We start from the raw sequence: 18,058 nt of genomic DNA on the forward strand, positions 1-18,058 counted from the left end.
TATATATATATATATATATATATATATATTATTTATATTGATAAAAGCATTTGATTAAAAGCAGTAAGAATGGTTAACCTTTTTGACATCTCAATGACGAGAACATAAACTTAAAATTAACTAAAAAAACAATGAAAAAAATTTTGTCTTCACTGTTTTTATTGGAAATGTGCTTTAGGAAAATGCAGTTTTTAACTGACAATTTGTATTGGAATATAAACAATGTTGGTAAGACCTATTAAACATTGAAATATTTCAGAGAAAAGCCTTTTTAAACTTAAATGTAAAATTCTAGTATAGGAGAATAATTCTATGGTTTTGGCCTTTGAGAGAAGCATGTTTGCTTATAATGATAAATTGAATTAAAGCAGAACAATTCGATCAAAGATGGTTTTCAGACAATGTTTCTTTGAAAATGTTGCTTCAGGATTCAACATCCTGTTGAAATCTGCATTTATTTTTACTGTAACTTTTACTGTAACTTTTCACCTTAACAAACAAAATAAATATTCATGTGCAGGGTTTGGCAAACAAACACTAACAAAAAGAAAAAACCTTTATGCTAATTTTTAACTTGATTTTTAATGAGAGCTGCCATCTCAAAAACAAGTATTTTTTTTCTTAAAATAAGTGCATTTGTTTTTTTTTTTATTTAATTAGGTTAATAAGATGATCTGCCATCAGATAATATTAATATTAATATTATGCAGATGAAATAAGAGAGTGGAGGTTTTTTTTCTTATTTAAAGCTGAAATCATCTTATTCCATTGGCAAACTGTCTTATTTACCTGATCAGATACAGATAAAATATACATATTGTGTTATTGCAGATGCTACCGATGAAGCAAGAGTAAAGATTTAGGAATCATCAAAAAGTCAGGTGCAACATGGTTTCCCCTAGCTAAGCCCTTGAAATGTCATATTCAGAGTGCTGCTTACTTGTTTCAGGCTGAGTTTCTATTCCACCTATAGAGCTGTTTGTCCTGACAGCTGCCACATGTTCACAGCTAATCATTTACTTAGTGCATATTTCAAAAATGCCTTCGCTGCAGTGTAACAGGAATGGAAAGTCACACATTAACTCAAAAACGTGCAGCATTTTACACATAAAAGATCTCACACATACAGTATCTGCGGCAGTGACTCATTTAGGCCAACTGATTATCAATACAGTATGCTCAAAACAAAGATTAGAGTACAGTAAGAAGTTTCTATCTTGTTTTTCTTCCCTTTTCATGTGCAAATAAATATATCTTGGACTGAAAAACAGCTTATGAGCCAAATAATACCACATATCATTCAACAGCAAGCCAGTTAATATTAAAGTTCAACTGTTGGCTGCCCTCATGTGGTAGAAAATTCAATCACATGCTATGAAAAACATGGAGGTGAGAAGTTAACTTCTCTGTCTCGGGGTTCAAACAGCCATTAGTTCTATGTTAAACTATTAATTCTGACTACATTTACGTAAGAGAGGCTGTGTATCTCAAGAAGAAATGTCATTTGTTCACAGTTTTAGTCAGCTGACCTTTACCCTCTCATGCATTCTGTGTTGCAAGCTTGTTGCAGGAGTGTTGCAAGGCTCCTGATGCAGTCCCACTTTTGATGTTGCTAATTAGGACCAGCATTTGTTTTGATGGTTCTTTGCCTTAATTGTAGACATCCTGAGAAGGGGTTCTCACGGTTGATGCGCTTGTTTTAACGTTGGACCCCTCTGCACCCAATGAGGCCATTCCTAGAGAAGGAGGAAACTCCACTTTAGACCGCCCCCTTCTTGGAAGCCTTCCAAATGAGAGGAAGGAGGACCTAATAAAACCCTGCTGGACTGAACTCAATATGAGAGTTTTTCTTGGATGTATTTCTTTAATTTTTGATCGGCACTTAACAGCCCTGTGGTCTCACATTAAAAGTAATTAGTAAATTATACTTCATATTTATACTCTTCTAAGCATGAAGTGTTTCATTTGTGTGTGCGCCATAATGTATGGAATATAAGATTTCCACTCAATGTTTTTCTGTGTTTGAGTCATGATTTTAGGTCAGCCAGTTAAAACGCTTGTCAGTAATTCATAGTCCCCCTTTGGCCATGTTATATGGCATGACTGGAAAACCAAATTACAGTGTTTACGTAAGTTATCAAAGGAAAGGAAGAATTACTGTGTAACCTTATATTATATAACCGTATATTATAAGTGGGAAAACAGCACGACATGGTGAGGCAGGCGGCCTACTGAGTTTTACATTGAGGAAGTTTATGGACTTTAAATTGGGATGCAAACAGAACAGAACAGCATGTTAGGGGTATGCATTTAATTCCATGACCACATGAGAAACAGTTTACACTAGCTGTGAGGCAGGTGAGGAGAGGGGAGCTGAAAAGGCAATTGAAACAGCTCTGACATAAGAGCCACAGGGGAAAAAAAAAAAAAACAAGAAAAGAAAAATACGTTTTTTTGGAGCATAGCAAGGAAAACTCTGGTCTCAGGCCTGAACTCAATACTCACTTCCTGAAGTCTGCTTCCGCTCTTACCATCTAGATCATAAGGTCAGCAGATGTCTATTAACTTACAAAAAAGTTTCATAGCTTTTTTGTTTTTCAAATTTCCTCACTTCACCACCACGTTGTTCAAGTTAGTGTTATTGTTGTAGACCAACATGTATTTGTGAAAAATAATGATGCAGAAAGTAAAGGGTGCATGATTTAAAATTACATGAGGAATATAAATCTTAAAAAGTATTTTGTTCATTTGTATTTAGCCCCAACATCCAAAGTATACAGATAATATACAAAAACTAAACAAAAAAAACAAACAATTATTATATTTTTGTTTAAAAAGAATCTTCCTGAATATTTTTTTTTTTTCTTTAAATGCTTTTTTGCTTGTTTCCTTGTTTAGTTGAGTGGAAGTTTGCTTCTCCAATATTACAGAATTCATTTCTAACCAAAAACATGAACAAAATGTGAGGCAAATTTGTAAAATTCAAAGATATCTTTATCATCAAAGGAAGCAAACCCTATTTAAATTTGGTAAAGATGATTGTTAGAAACCTTTGACTTGTGTGGGAATCAGCCTGGAGTCCCATGTCTAGAAGTGTTTAGACTTTACTACATTATGTTTTTCATTGGAAGCTCTGCTGATTGATTTCTTATGTTCTGAGTTGTTCCTCAAAAGCCCTTTAAAAAGGGGGTGTTCCATTCAATGTCTGATGTACTTCATGTGTCAAAGGTTCCTGGAGTGTGACTAAAGGGGAAGAACACCTGTGTGTACAGCTGACACCTCCTTTGGTCTTTTCAGCAATCCGGGGGTTTTCAACATGTGTCTGTGAATGAATTTTCATTTGGTTGAATGTGAGACCCAGTAATGAGGTTTAAGCAGATACTGTAGCTTATGGCTAAACTTTAAGCTTTGGCTTATTTGACGGGAGAGAACCCAAACATTATGGCCTAGAATTTGACTTAAGTATTTAGCAGCCAATCAGACCCAATGAAGTATCATCTTACTGTTTAGGTCAGGAACAATTTGTTAATCCGTCACTGAAAGGCTGATGTATGATGGGAAACTCTACTGGAATGTTGCCCAGTAAGTCAAAACACATTGTTATTTCCTTTAAAGATGCTTTGGAGTAATTTCCCATAACCCTCCATCCTTCCCTTACACGCTACTAACAGTAAATCCCCTTTCAAGCTTTATTCTCATTGAGTTCTTGGAGAAGAGTCTGTAATATAAATGAATCAGCCCAAGGTGACCACCTTTAAACAGAAAAAAAACTGTATCTTATTAATGTTGTTATTGTGCATAGTTAGAAATCTATGCTGCCAAAATCAGAGACAATATTACTAGAGGTGACTGAGAGATAAAAGAAAGAAAGCAGCACAGAAAAAGCAAATTGATTGTTTGTTTTCCCCTAAAGATGAAAGAACCCCCCCCTCTCTGGGTGTCCTTCAGAGATGAGGAGAGTGTTACCACAGCTGGGCTGCCCTTGTTTAAATTCAATACAGGATCTCATGATGAAAACAGCCCAGATGACTTTTGACCAAGCAGGCTTTTGCAATGGTCAACAACAGTGCTTTAGCCCTTATAATTATTTGCTCTCAGAATCAATAAGCTCTGGCGATGTATGTGTGTGTGTGGCGGGGTGGGGTTGGGGGGACTGGGGGGGGCGTTTGGGATGTGTGTGTTTCTGTTGTGAAACGAAAGGTTGATCTTTCACCAGTGGACCCATCAAAAGTCTTTATCATGCTGTACTGTGATCCGACTCCCTGCAGAGGACAAAAAATGTAAACACACATGACAATTTTGATAGGTGGAATATTTCAAAGACTCATGTGTAATCCTTGAATGACATATCCAGAGCAGTATAAGGGTATAACACAATTTTAACACAAATAGGGCTGCAACTAACAATTATTTTGCTAATCGATTAATCTGTCGATCATTTTTTTGATTAATCAATTAATAATCAGATAGCCAAAGGTTCTTTGAGGAAGACTTTTCACAAAATCAAACCAGATGAAACTAAAGGTTTTCCACTACAGGAGTTCTGGATAGAGCATATTGACGGACGGAAACGTTTTTTTTTTTTTAAATTCAAAATGTTTTTCATATTTTTTTGACAATCTTGATATAATTACTGCTCTAAGTGGGTCACCCTGTCAGCTAAAGGCATGATTTAGACTCTCTATCCTCCAATTAATGATTAATCAATTAGTTAATTAATTGACAATTATTTCAATAGTCGATTAATCATGATTAATCCGATTCAATGTTTTTTTTATACTAAACACAAGTAAAATTAATATAATTTCCTGCTTTTTTATAGAGTACTAGCCATTTCCTCATCCTTAACAATCTTGACTTAAATGCTTCAAAAAAATAATCTATGTCAAAAACACTAAGAACAATAAAATCAAACAGCTTAAAACAGGTTAAAAAAAAACAAGCTAGATAAAACCAGAAGTGTCAACATATTTTTAATTATAAAAACTTCCTGGAAAGAAAAAGAAATCAGAGCTATGAATTGAAATAAACTAATTGTACTTGGTTGAGGTGTGGGCACAAAGAGAAGCTTGGCCAGCCCGTTGTTTACCATAGAAGCAGGGGTAGGTTGACTTTCCAGCCTTAGTGATGTGGTGTGAATAGAAAAGCTTTATAAATCTGCTTTAAAAACTTTAAAAGGGAGTAAAAGCTTTAAAAATAAATACAAGATAAAGATTAAACAGACAGGAAGCAGCATCTTGTCAAAATAAAATAGGGTAATGTCTTTTTATATAGGATTGTTAGTTAAAGGCAAGCTGCTGCATTTTAAACACATTAGAGTTGACAGAGGGACACTGACATAGAGAAGGTTAACAGCTAACAGATTCTGGAACTGATAAAACTATAAAATGCCTTCTCTAGGTCACAATGGTTAAAACAATGGTTGACATTACCAGATGATGACAGCCAGACTAAACTTAAGGTGCAATTTGTTTGTCTAATTTCAAATCCTGGTTGACTATTTGCAGTCAGAACTTTTCTCATGTTTTTTTTTTAGACTGTTATTGATTTTTGTTTCAAATTTTGGGAAAAAGATGGTGCTACTGTGGAACAGGTTTATTCTAGCTGAAGGTTACACAATCACATACTCACCCATGTCTATTCAAGAACGGCTATTTTCCTGGGATTTCACTGTTCGCACTTTAATGTATGACCTCCTGGAGGTGTGGTTGTATATTCCATACACTCTTTGCTGGAGATTTGTGATTCGCTGAAAGGATGTCTCCTGAGGTCAGTGTAAAGCCCACTAACAAACAGGTTCATAGATTTGCTGGCTTATTTGTATTTTAGAACATTTTGCTCCGGTTTCTTAGCAACCCAAGCTAGAGGTGACCATTTAAAACCTACATCCCATGTTGACTACTGGATAACAGGACCCTGAAGCACTCCACAGGATCAAATGAGGGGACTCAAGGTCCCTGGGTGATTCAACATTCCCTCTCTGTAATTACTTGGCCTATGAAACCTGCAAGCTCAAATGCAAGTCCAGCATCCACAATAAAGTCACATCAACAAAAGCACAGTGTTGTTACTCACCTATGATGACAGACAATATCTAAGAGTTTACTCTTGCTTATTAATTCTCCAGCTTGTCTGTTTATAGATGACAAGAGAACTCCTGACAGTAGGGGTGGTGTTATTTGGCTGTGGCGCCTACTGTTTTTTCGTGTCATTGTAGAATACTGTGTAGAGGATATTGGAGTCTGAGGAACACGTAGAGCACAGTTAATTAAGACCTACAACAAATAATAGAAAGGTTTTATTCCCACCATATTAGGTGAATAACCGGGGGTACTGCTCTATTAATCCACCCTGTGAATAGACACCATTATTTTTAGCAATTCATGGGACACTTTTAAAGCAATATCCCTAAAAGAATGTGGTCTTTAACTGATGACTGTACAGACCTTTTATGGAAATATGTTTTTTTACTCTATAAAACAATATACGACATAATAAAACAATAACTATTTGCTTTCATTTACTATGTACATGAAATAGAGCCCCTTTGAGACTATTTAAATTGTCTTTATATGCCAAGTAATGTTTAAACAGTGTTTTTCTACAATAGATCAAAAGGAACTGGAATGAGTCTTTGTTGAGTTTATAGAATAAATTAGCTACTCATTTAGTGGTTTAGTTCATAAACTTTAGCTGTTGCAGAAATAGCTTTAGATTTTAGATTTTATGCTTGTTGACTTGGAATTGGATGCTGTGAATATGTGACTGTATTTTGTAGCGAAATACATATGGTCATATGTGAAATGTCATTGCATAGAATTGGATATCCTATCTATACTTTTGTACTTTTGTACTTTTGATTTGAAAATATATTTCTGCAAGAGTAAAAAGAACAACATAGTGTGCTCCTTCCCCCACTTGTTTCTGTGAATTGCCGGATGCTTCCATTGAAAATAAAAGCAATATTCAACCGACAGCAGATGGACAGAAGGATGTGCCCTTTTTCCAGAGAGCAGTGGGAATTTATTTGTGTTAATTAGTAATAAAATTCCATCAACCATCCATCCATTAATCTATCCATCATATATCATCATATCATACCATAACATTAACAGTATTTTCCATAAAAAAAAAACATGCATCTAGAGCTTTTGGAAAGATGAGATGATGTTTTTTTACTAGTGACATTTCTTTGCGGGGGGGAAAAAAGCAATAACCTTGACAGGTTGGGACAGTTAAAATGATGCATATGGTGTAAGGTACTCTGCCAATATTGTGCCTCCAAGTCATGGAATTATAGTTTCATTTTAGAGTAGCAGAGAAGATAATTTCTTTTGCCTGCATCTTCTTCACATGCTGATTTCTATCTTAAATATCTAAATTGACTGAACTAACATGGCAATTTTCCCTCAAATTGTGAGGGAAAGGAAATTGTTTGGTTATTAATAGATTTAAACATACTTCAGTGATAAAAAGTTGATTGGAAATATGTATTCCAGAGATTAAATTCTTCCGCTACTACAGAAATCCCTTCAAGTTCAAACTCGTCATAACATAATTTTCATGTCTCAGTATGTCTCCCAGATATCTCTGAACTATAAAAAACAGATCTGCTTCGCCCCTTGGATACAAATGTTTGGTATTTATCAGCCATCCCATTTGTCTTTTAGGTATTGCTGATTATAATTTAAGCTTCTCGTTTGCTCACATGTGAGGAATTGCTAACTCAGAGACAGATGGAATGTTGGACTATTTTGGGCATGAAACATCAGATGTTGTGGTTTTTGGGCAGACTTAGAAGAGGGGTCTGTGTGTTTCCCCTGGCAGTCTGTCTAGTCGAAGTTGACTGCTCACTGTGAGTGGGTGTCTGTATACAATTACCTCCATAAAGGAAAAGAATGGCTGCCCTGACAGTCTCTCCAAGTATGACGACATCTATAGTAGTGTCTGTTGCTTCTGGTTTTTTTTTGTTTTTTTTTGCCAGGTGTTCTAACGAATAATTTACAGCTTTTTTTGACTAGATGATTCATTTTGTGGTAATACAGTATGGTGAAAGAAAGCTTATGCATTTTTCTTAGCCTCCCATTTTATAGCATGTTGTTTCTTCTTTAAAAGTCTGACAACTGCTAATTGCATCTATCAGGCTTTTTAATATTTATTATTATTACTAGGATTAAATGGATTACCTATGTATGTCATCGTTTTTGTTTTTGGAAAATCTGGCCAAACTGCTCACATGATTGGACTAATCATATGAGCAAATAATGGGGAACCCCAATAATTTAAAGTACCACAAAACTAGGGCTGAAACGTTTAATCGGATTAATTATCATTAATAGATTATTGAAACAATAATCAGCTAAATTAGTAATTGATGAATCCTTAACTGGAGTATAGAGACTCTAAAGCATGCCTTTAGCTGACAGAGCAACCCACTTAGAGAAGCAATTATATCACAATTGTAAGAAAATATATAAATATAAGTTTTAAAATGCATTTTGCTTTTTTCATTTTTTACAAAGGTTTTGTATTTTTAAATTACTGTTGAAAAAATGTCTTGAGTGCTTGCAGTTTTCTTCAGTTGTATATTTTGCAGAGTAAGTGTTTTCCCTCCCCTACATATTGCTATGCATGGTTAGAGGGGTCACAGAAAGGGTAAAAAAATGTTTTTCTACAAGAAAGAAGAAATCAGCTATTTTTCATCCTCCTGTGTCGTATCACTGTGGAATTGGAGCAATAATGCCTAAATCAAAAATCTTACTACAGTAGTTGTTAATGATGTCTTTGATTATTTCAGCAAGTCTAAAAAACAAATAAAAGAAACATGCTTTTAATTTTTAAAGCAATAGACTGTATTACATTTGGTTGTGAAATGTGTTGGTAAATACTGAACCACTTTATCAGCATATTATTGTAAATCAGGATAATTATACTTTGAGAATCTCATACAGGTCTATGACTTGCTCAAAATGTCCCCCCCTTAGAATCAGAAAAATCTTTATTAGTAGGTAGTTTTTTAAAGGTATGAGGAATTTGCTTTAGTGAGGAGCATGCTACGCATAAACAAGCATAAATACTTGCATGTGAAAATACATAACATGGAATAAACAAATGAAGTGGTATAGAAATAATAAGAAAATAGTAAAAATAGTACAACTTTATATATATATATATATATATATATATATATATATATATATANATATATATATATATATATATATATATATATATATATATATATATATGTATTATTTTCTTTGTGATCTCATGAATTAAAGACATTGGCCACTATTTGTCTCCTTTGCTGACTTTTATACAGACAAAGAGGCTGAAGTAGGAATTTATCACCCTGGTAGAGCGCAGCCTGGAGAGCTGAGTGCTTCAGCATGATTCACTGCTTCTGATTGCTGGCGCTTTATGTCATGGTTTTCCCCAACTTCAGTTGTCTACGTTTTTTCCATTCCATTGACCCCTTGGAACAACATCTGGTGCTACACTTTATTTGTGTTTATTTAAGGGAAACATTTTCCACATCAAGTTTTCGACCACGTTGTTGCAGTAAATTTGTAAGGATTATGAGAGCTAGCCTTTTTCTTGCATAATCCATATTTATTAACTTGTTGTGAATTCTTTAAGAATATATTAAAACAAAAAGAGACTTTAGTCCAAAACTATTAAGAAGCAATCTTTTGGCTACTGCTTAAAACTTGGCCAAAAATGTGCTGACTTGTGTATGAAGGAGTTGTTGTGGGCAGAGCTGGGTAAGAGGGTTTGGCACAAGGAGCAGTATATGAAGAGGGGGCTGAGTGAGTGGGAGCCTGCCACAGAAAAGTGGGTTGGTTAAAGGATAGAGTCACTGTCGGGACAGGCACATGGTTCGGGGGAAGACAAAAAGAGGAAGGGAAAGAGCTGGGAGCTCTGGATTTGACTTCAAACTGCCAGCTGTATTCAGACAGTGAACAGGAATGCGGCTCAGCGTGGGAATGAAGATGCTCTGACAGGCTGAGAGACACTCTTAAGTCTTGACGGATGTATGAGCTGCTCTGGCTGTATGATGAAAATATCCCGTGAGTACGCAGCTATTTTTCACTAAAAGGAAAGTAGTGTGTCAGCTGATTTAAAGGCTTTCGAGTGATGGGTGTAATCTTGTATTGTTTTTTCGTTTTTTGAAAAGAATGTGTTTAAAAGCTGATTGTACCTTATTTGTTTTTCATTATTAAAAAATAAAGTTAATGTAAGTGGGACTCGATAATCACAGCTTTAAAACTTCTCAGCTCTAACACCATTAAAGGGTTGGTTTTTGTGTTGGGCGCTGATTTCCTCCCCCCTTTATATTATCTACTTTTGTAGTTTAAGCTGGAAATGGAGCCATCTACAATAAGTATACGTACTTTTCTAATTTCTGCATATTGTAAGTTATTTTACTTTATTTTTGTCCTTATTTATATAATCTTTTATAACAGCAGACTTGCTAGAATGAGACATAATTATCATAATCAATGGAAATAAAGTGTGATATAATTTTTTCAGATAATAATACACAATTAAAACACATTGTACTAAATCCTTTTCAAGTTTGAGCAGAAATGGGTTTGTTGACTTTTGACAGAATGACCTTTAAGTAGAAAAACTGAGTCACCTGGGTATTGATCCGGAGTAGATACAAAGTCCGCACTTTGGAAATGTTTGTGCATTAATAACCAGTCATGTTAAGAATTCTTAATACTTGGTAAATGGTAAATGGCCTGTACTTATATAGTAAGTTTTCAAGTCAGGAGACTTTATCAAAGCATTTTAGGCTACATTCAATCATTCACCCATTCATGCACACCCACACACTGATGGTGGCAAACTACATGGTAGCCACAGCTACCCTGGAGCTGATGCAACAGAAGCGAGGCTGCCGTACACTGGCGCCATCGGGCCCTCTGATCCCCATCAGTAGGCAATGCAGGTGAAGTGTCTTGCTGAAGGGCACAAAAAAAACTGAAAGGCGGAGCTGGGGCACGAACCGACAACCCTTTGACTTCAGGGCAAACTCCTACATCCAACACCTCTTACAATAGTACAAAAATGATTGTTCTGTGACACTAAAATACAAATAATATCCATGAGCAAGAGCAGAGGGTGAATAGCGTTATTTTGATCTCATAAGATGGTCTTTTTATTATTTTTGTTGTTGTTGTTGTTGTTGTTGTAACAAGAGTCAATGGGCAGAACTAAAACAAAAGCATATAATAAGTTAAGGCTAGAGTGGGATAGGACGCAGAACCTCAGCTCTGTCGCTCTTATTGTGTCTGTGGCACTATATGGGCACCGGGCATTTAATACAAGATTTCAATTAAATAGATTTAAGCTATTTTTGACAATTTTTCTCTTGCTCTTTGAATAAACATAAAAAACATATATATATATATATATTTTTTTACAAGAAATAGAAAAGAAAAAAATATCTAGGTATAGGATGATATAAGGGTGTAAATCCTCAAGTGGGAATTTTGACCAAGAGCTGACACACGCCATATTTACGTGTTGAGTTATATAACGTGTTCTTTACAGCGAATGTTTCATAAGCTCAATTGCATAGGAACGCGTCACTCTTTGCCCTCTTTTGCTTCAGCCACAAGCAGCTTTTGACATTTTTTTCCATTGTGTTGCAGCCAAAGTAGGTTTTATTTCTTTGTAAAATAGTAATTCTATACAATAGACAGCTTTAAAGCTTTAGGTTGTGAAGAGCAAACACAACTTCTCATTCTTTGGCACGATGCCCTCCCCAGGCTTTTATCTAGAGAGATTTCCTTAGAGAGAGGATGAGAGGACAGAATGTCTCACTATTAGGTTACAGAATGCAAACCAGAGGGATTCCCAGATTGTGTTACTGTTTCTCAGTGGTCCAACCTTAGGTCCTAGGACACAGGAGAGCCTGAAAACGCTCTCACTATGCATTGCAGTTGAATAATAAAGAGCTAATATTATTCACCTGGGAGGGAGGTCTAGAAGAACACAAAGCCTTTAGCTTGTGCTGACGCAGGTGGGGACACAGCAGAGTGTCTCCTGGCAGCAAACACATGTGGACTTATCTCCCAGTTCAGGGGTAAACAGCAGACATCCAAGGACACAGACGGCTGTTAATATTTATTCAGTTGTTACTCAGTCTGCAGACCAAAGATAGTGCTCTTTTATTTTTTGATGATATCGAAGCAAAGCAGCGCAGGTGAGTCTGAAACCTATGTATTGACCTTTTATATAGTTTCCTTTAATGATGTGAGACTGTGCAACAAATGATTGTGGTGTTTATTGCAGCTCCTGTGTGTTTGGAGATGAGGCTTTGGATGTGTTTGTCAGCTGATAACAAACTTGAATGCAGTGTTTGTGCATTTGTCAACAATTCAGAGATCCTTCATTTCATGAAAAGCATTTGTGCAAAGAAAAAAATTATTTGAATGGAATATTGTTGGTAGCTTTGTGACTTGGTTCTGATAAGAATCATCACCAGATATTATTGCTGTAGCTTTTGCCTTCTGGTGTTTATTATAACATTGCTTTATATCACCCTGTACAGACAGTATTTGTTGTGGTCTGTAAAAACACTTAAATGTTTGATAAATGGATTGAAATCAAGCCCCCTCCTTAATGAATTATATTCAGGGGGAAAAAAGCCCTACACTAGTGTTGTTGTTGATCCAAACAGTACAATCCTGTTTTTAGAATGAAACAATGCCTGATACTGAATAATATAGATTAGGTATTAAGCATTCTCTTGTTTTTAAAGCAACTTTTTTTTTTTTTCAAATAGTCAACCTTATTGTTTAATAGTTTCTCTTTCTTAGGTTGCAGTTGTTATGTAACACTGATGTGTCGGGTCTCATGTAGGCGGTAAATAGTCACCAACACTATTAGCATTAATGCAAAGGTGCCAACAGTCTGTTTCCTTCTTAGGCCATCGTTTGCTGTAAAGCAGGGTGAAAGCTCACTCTAGAGGTCAGCAGAGGGGGTTTATGATCTAGATAACATTTGTTAATCTTTGTTGTTTTTGGAGGGGGGGAATGTGCTATTCTATTACCCTTTTTTGTAAAATCGGACTTTTCACTTAAGTTTATTCATTCAACAGTGACGAAGATAATCTCACAGATTTACCATGCCGCGGCAAGCATTTTTGTCATTTCTATTTTGTAAATTATTAAAAGAACTCCCTTTTATAATCAGTGGTTACTGCTGACCTATGGTATAGATATGACATAAAACATAAGCCTATTTATCTTCTAAATAAATCCTTAAACTATTTATTAAAATGCTGAATCAAAAAGACCTTAAAAGATTTTTTCCTATTCATTTAGGGTCTTGTCCTCCTTTTTAAGAGCTATATATGTAACCACAGTGTTTTCAGAAATACCTCTTTAAATAGATTGTACTTTATTTTCTTAAATTGCATTTTCAGACTCTATTTGATCCTCACAAGAAATATGTAATTTGGCACCTTTAGATAAAAACAGTGACGTCTGTATGGAAAAGGTGCCAAATGATTTTCTTTTTTTTAATTAATGCTTTGGCAGTTTTGTTTAAATTAAGAAACATCTCTCCCTCTCAATGTGGTTTGTTTTCACTTTTCATCCCTGTTCTTGCCTCGCAGAAATCGAAGCAAAGGAGGCGTGTGACTGGCTGCGGGCAGCAGGATTTCCCCAGTACGCACAGCTCTTTGAAGGTAATGAAAGCACTCACTGAACTCCTACACAAATTCATCATCACAGGAAGGAGAATTGCTTGTTGAAAGCGAGAGATTAATCAACTAGCACAGGAATAACCCAGTTTGCCAACTACTGCGGTTTTCATTTTAAATCTGTTGTGAAATAAAATAATTTGAAAGTTACATTTTGAAGTGAATCGGTGTGCACAGTGTCATCAGCTCTTTTACCAACGCTATCTATGTCACTGCATAGAGCATTCATTTGCCGCTTGCGGGACGATTTCAAGCTAGAGCGCCAGACACATCTGTAGACACCACAAAACAAACAGAACATTGGATCCTTTTAAAAGTTTAATCTCCAAGATCCAACGATTACTTTACAAACATGTCTGCAGTGCTTGACGCCTGAAGTCATGGGAAGAAAATGGTTTTATCAGAGCTTTAAGGGGCTTTACTCCCACATATCTCTGTGTTGAGGCCAGACTTTTGATGTGCCTTGGTGCTATTTTATTTTTCTTGACAGCTTAAAAAAAAAAATAGGAAAACTTCCAAAGAGGGAATGGATAATCATGTCAAAGCGCAAACTGCTCCAAGCTGATATTATGTGTTTAAAACCATATTAATAAATAAATCCATTATTTATATTTTTCACATCTTAAAGCCTTTAATATATTTAAATTCCTGCCCTCGAGAACAGGCTAAGCCGTGTTGAGCCCAGCTCATTGCAGCTTCTGTTTTCCATGAGGCTAACTTCCCATGATTTGGTGAAATGATACATTCAGTCTCTTAAGTTATGTAACAAGCGCCTGCACAAGTGACAGCACTTGAATGAGGCTATTTCTATGCACAAATTTAGTTTGTAGAAATTTTTCTTAATGCATTCTTTGTTCCACAGGAATTTTAGAGAATGGAATTTCAACAATATTCCCCACTTTGTTTTCCTTTTTTTCTTCAGATTCACAGTTTCCAATTGACATCACGCCTGTGAAAAGAGATCATGACTTTCTGGACAAAGATCTGGTGGAAACTCTGTGCAAGTAAGTGAAAGTGGGAGCTGAAATAAAATGAGAACCAATGGAAGAACTTCTACTTGTGGTTTTTATATGGGAATTAATTCAGAGCTGCTCATATTTATTAGCTCTCTTTGTGAAGATTTGTATTAATGTTAAACTAAATACATCTTAAGTGTAAAAGCATTAAAATTAACATTTAAATCTTACTTCAGGATAATTATTCAGTATTTTCCATCATTGCTACCCCAGCCTCTTTTTTGTCGCACAGCTCCCCATTACCAAACATGGAAAATGTCTTAACATTTTACAAGGTTGAAGCAAAGAGAGAGACATCTCTCCACTTTTTACAAATTATCTAGATTTTCCTGTTTAGGGCTATGTTGTGTTATTCAATTTTTTTTTATTCAGAACATCCAACTGGTTTTCTACAGGATTTATTCAGCTCAGTGAAACGGTCATGAAGGAGGGACAGTTTTATTCTTTTTTATCCTCTCAAAAACTTCCAAGAAAAAAAATCTGTTTATTTAGAGTCAATCCGCTTTATTTTTTTATTTCCTGGTATTTTAAAGAAATCAAGCTGCCATATAATCTAACAGCATTCTTATACCCTTTCAAAGAGAAACAGACCCATAGAATAACAGATTCTCCACCCTGCATCACAGGGAGAGTTTTGTGCTTTTCCGTATATTCCTACTGTTTCATGTTAAACTTAGAGGAAGGCAAGGCAATTTTATTTGTATAGCACAATTCAATACATGGGCAATTCAAAGTGCTTTACATAAATTAGATAATAAAATAAAAGAATAATAAAAGCAGAATAAAAGCAAAAACATTTTTAAAACAAAAAAGCAGAATAAAAGCAAATAAAAAGCAGCTAGAGAAGAAAATAAAACAGTTGGATCACAACCATAAGCTAATAATACCTCAGTTAACAGTTTAAATTAATCAGTCAAAGGCAGTTCTGAACATACTAGTCAATTCAGCATTTCAGCACTTTTACAGTTCTGGAAATTTGTTTTCCTGATAGGTGGAGCATAGGAACCAAATGCTGCTTCTCCATGTTTGGTTCTAGTTCTGGGTGTACAGAGTTGGGTTGAACTAGAAGATCTTAGTGGCCTTGGAGGTTGATGTATGTATTATTATGTATTGAGGCGCTGATCCATTCAGTGATTAAAAGAAGGATTTTAAAGTCTATTTCCTGAACTACAGGGAGCCAGTGGAGGGACCCCCTAGCATAAGTGTACTCAGAAGGTTTAATAGTAGGACAGAACACTAAACTTTTATAAAGAGTGAATGACTCCATAATTCCACTCTTTTATGCAACATTTCAAGTGCGCACCTCTTTGAACATAGTGGCAAGGCCATTGTGGGCCAGTCAAGTAATCAGTGACTGAGATAAGTGACTGTTGCAAGATAAACTATTTCATGTTAAACCTAAAGCAAGGCAAGTTTAACATTACAAAACTTAACTAAATTTTTCAAGGACAATATACCTATAGTTTAAAAAGTGTGTAATTTACCTGTATTTTATTGGTTAATATTTTAGGGCTCCAGTAATTTTGCCACATATGGTGTTGTATAAAAAAAAATACTTCATTTTGGCTTTATTTTCTTTTACTAAATTCTGAAATTATAAAATGGAAAAGTTAAAGGCAAGGTGAGTTTATTTTAAGGCAAGGCAAGTTCATTCAGTGATTTAAGGCATAACAGAAGTATTTTAAAGTCTGTTCTCTGAGATGGGGGGATAAGGACTTTAAAACTTAGGTGATGATCTCCACTTAGTTGAAGATGCGAGCAGCAGCTGTCTGATTGATTAGAGTCATCAATTCTACTATAGATACATGCAAGAATGGGGTTTTCAACATCTGCTGAGACATTAGTCTTTAATCCTGAAAATGTTCTTGGGCTGATTGAATGTCAACTTTGTTAGGGTATTTTTATGCCTTTGAAGGTTAAGTCTGACTCCATTATTACGCTCAGATTTTGAGCCTGATTGTGGCTTTCCAGCAGTGTTAACTTAAACTGTTTGCAAAATTTTTAACACTCTTATTTTGGTCCAACAACTATTACTTAAATTTATGTTTTAATTAAAAACTGATATAGCTAAGAAATATGCTAACTGAACATGATAAGATTTAGTAGCAGCATATACATGTCTTTATGATTATGATGAAATTGAGTTGTTTGTTACATGGTATAAAAAAGAATTATCTCTTTTTATAAAGACAGGAAAATAATTTTTGTGGTTTATATTTTTTTGCTTGACTTGATGTACTCTTTATGAAGAATATTGAATCATATGGTAAAATCCGGACTCCACGTTGCTTTGAGTGCCCATGTAATTCATTTCGGGGCTAAAATGAAAACAGCAGTTCAGCAACTACAGTAGCTATGAAAACAATCCAAAGAGAGAAGTAGGCGAGGCATTAGTGGTGCCTCGCACTGCTCAATATAATGGGACTCTAAAGAACCCTAAAGCAACTCATCTAAATTCCAAACTAGCCACATGATGAATAGGAGACAATTAGAAACAGTTCCACCTCAGTGTAATTTTGCCCATGACTTTCCTGCATTGTTATGGTAACGTATGAATAGTCCTTTAGTCATTGATGCCACCAAACAGCCGGGGCAAAAATAAATGCCACGCTGCATACCATCCATGCCTTTGATTGAAGATGCTAGTGCAGCCTCTGATCTCCAACTAAGTGCCCTCTTATTTTAGTGGCCACATATAAAGCTGTTTAGGCGTGTGGAATAAATGTGCCCCCTGCTTGGAAATCCTCTCTTTACTTCTGTTTACAGCTGTTTTTAGTAACAATGATGGCAGCATTTTGTTTTAATAACCACTCTAATCTAAAGCCTCCATCACAGCGTGCCTGAAAAAGAATCTGGAGCAGTCAACTCTGATCATCTTTCCACCAATTCCTTTCCTTTTCTGCAATAAGTCAGAAGTTTCTTTTCCAATGTTTGTGATAAATCTATACATTTATTTTGTGATAAGATTTCTGGTATATTTCAAAAGTAGATATATATCTGAAAGCACTCATCACAGCCAAAAACCTTGTTGCATTTTATCTGGATTTAATTTGATATAACAGTAGAAGTTTCTTGTGAAGAGCAACCAAAGGGGTAAATAGTTAGGGAGAAGTTTAAAGCAATTTAGAAAAAAAACACACAAAAAAAAAAAAAAAAAAAAAAAAAAAAAAATTAGAAGTGTTGTATATCTTAAATGGCACTGCTAGATCCTTTAGCCAAGTGTGCCAATAAATAACTAAAAAGATATGGCTGTCTACCATAACTTGAAGACTATGCAAGGGAAGCATTAATTAGAGTAGCAGTCAACAAGCATGTCTTAACT

General features: G+C 35.3%; 1 protein-coding gene across 5 annotated transcripts in view; it reads left to right on the forward strand.

Annotated features, from left to right (window-relative positions):
* Positions 1–18,058, forward strand: part of LOC107092104 (stAR-related lipid transfer protein 13-like) — an 80,077-nt gene that overhangs the window by 52,365 nt on the left and 9,654 nt on the right. For 4 of the 5 annotated variants that reach the window (XM_015386392.1, XM_015386393.1, XM_015386395.1 and 1 more), the window contains 2 exons: positions 13,634–13,705; positions 14,643–14,724. In XM_015386392.1, coding sequence (XP_015241878.1) covers positions 13,634–13,705; positions 14,643–14,724 — 154 coding nt within the window. Of the gene's footprint in view, positions 1–9,898; positions 10,071–13,633; positions 13,706–14,642; positions 14,725–18,058 lie in introns of those variants that run through there. The other variant, XM_015386397.1, reaches the window with a different exon arrangement.

The sequence above is a fragment of the Cyprinodon variegatus genome, unplaced genomic scaffold (assembly GCF_000732505.1).
Source record: "Cyprinodon variegatus isolate N-32 unplaced genomic scaffold, C_variegatus-1.0 Scaffold367, whole genome shotgun sequence".
Taxonomy (NCBI): Eukaryota; Metazoa; Chordata; class Actinopteri; order Cyprinodontiformes; family Cyprinodontidae; genus Cyprinodon; species Cyprinodon variegatus.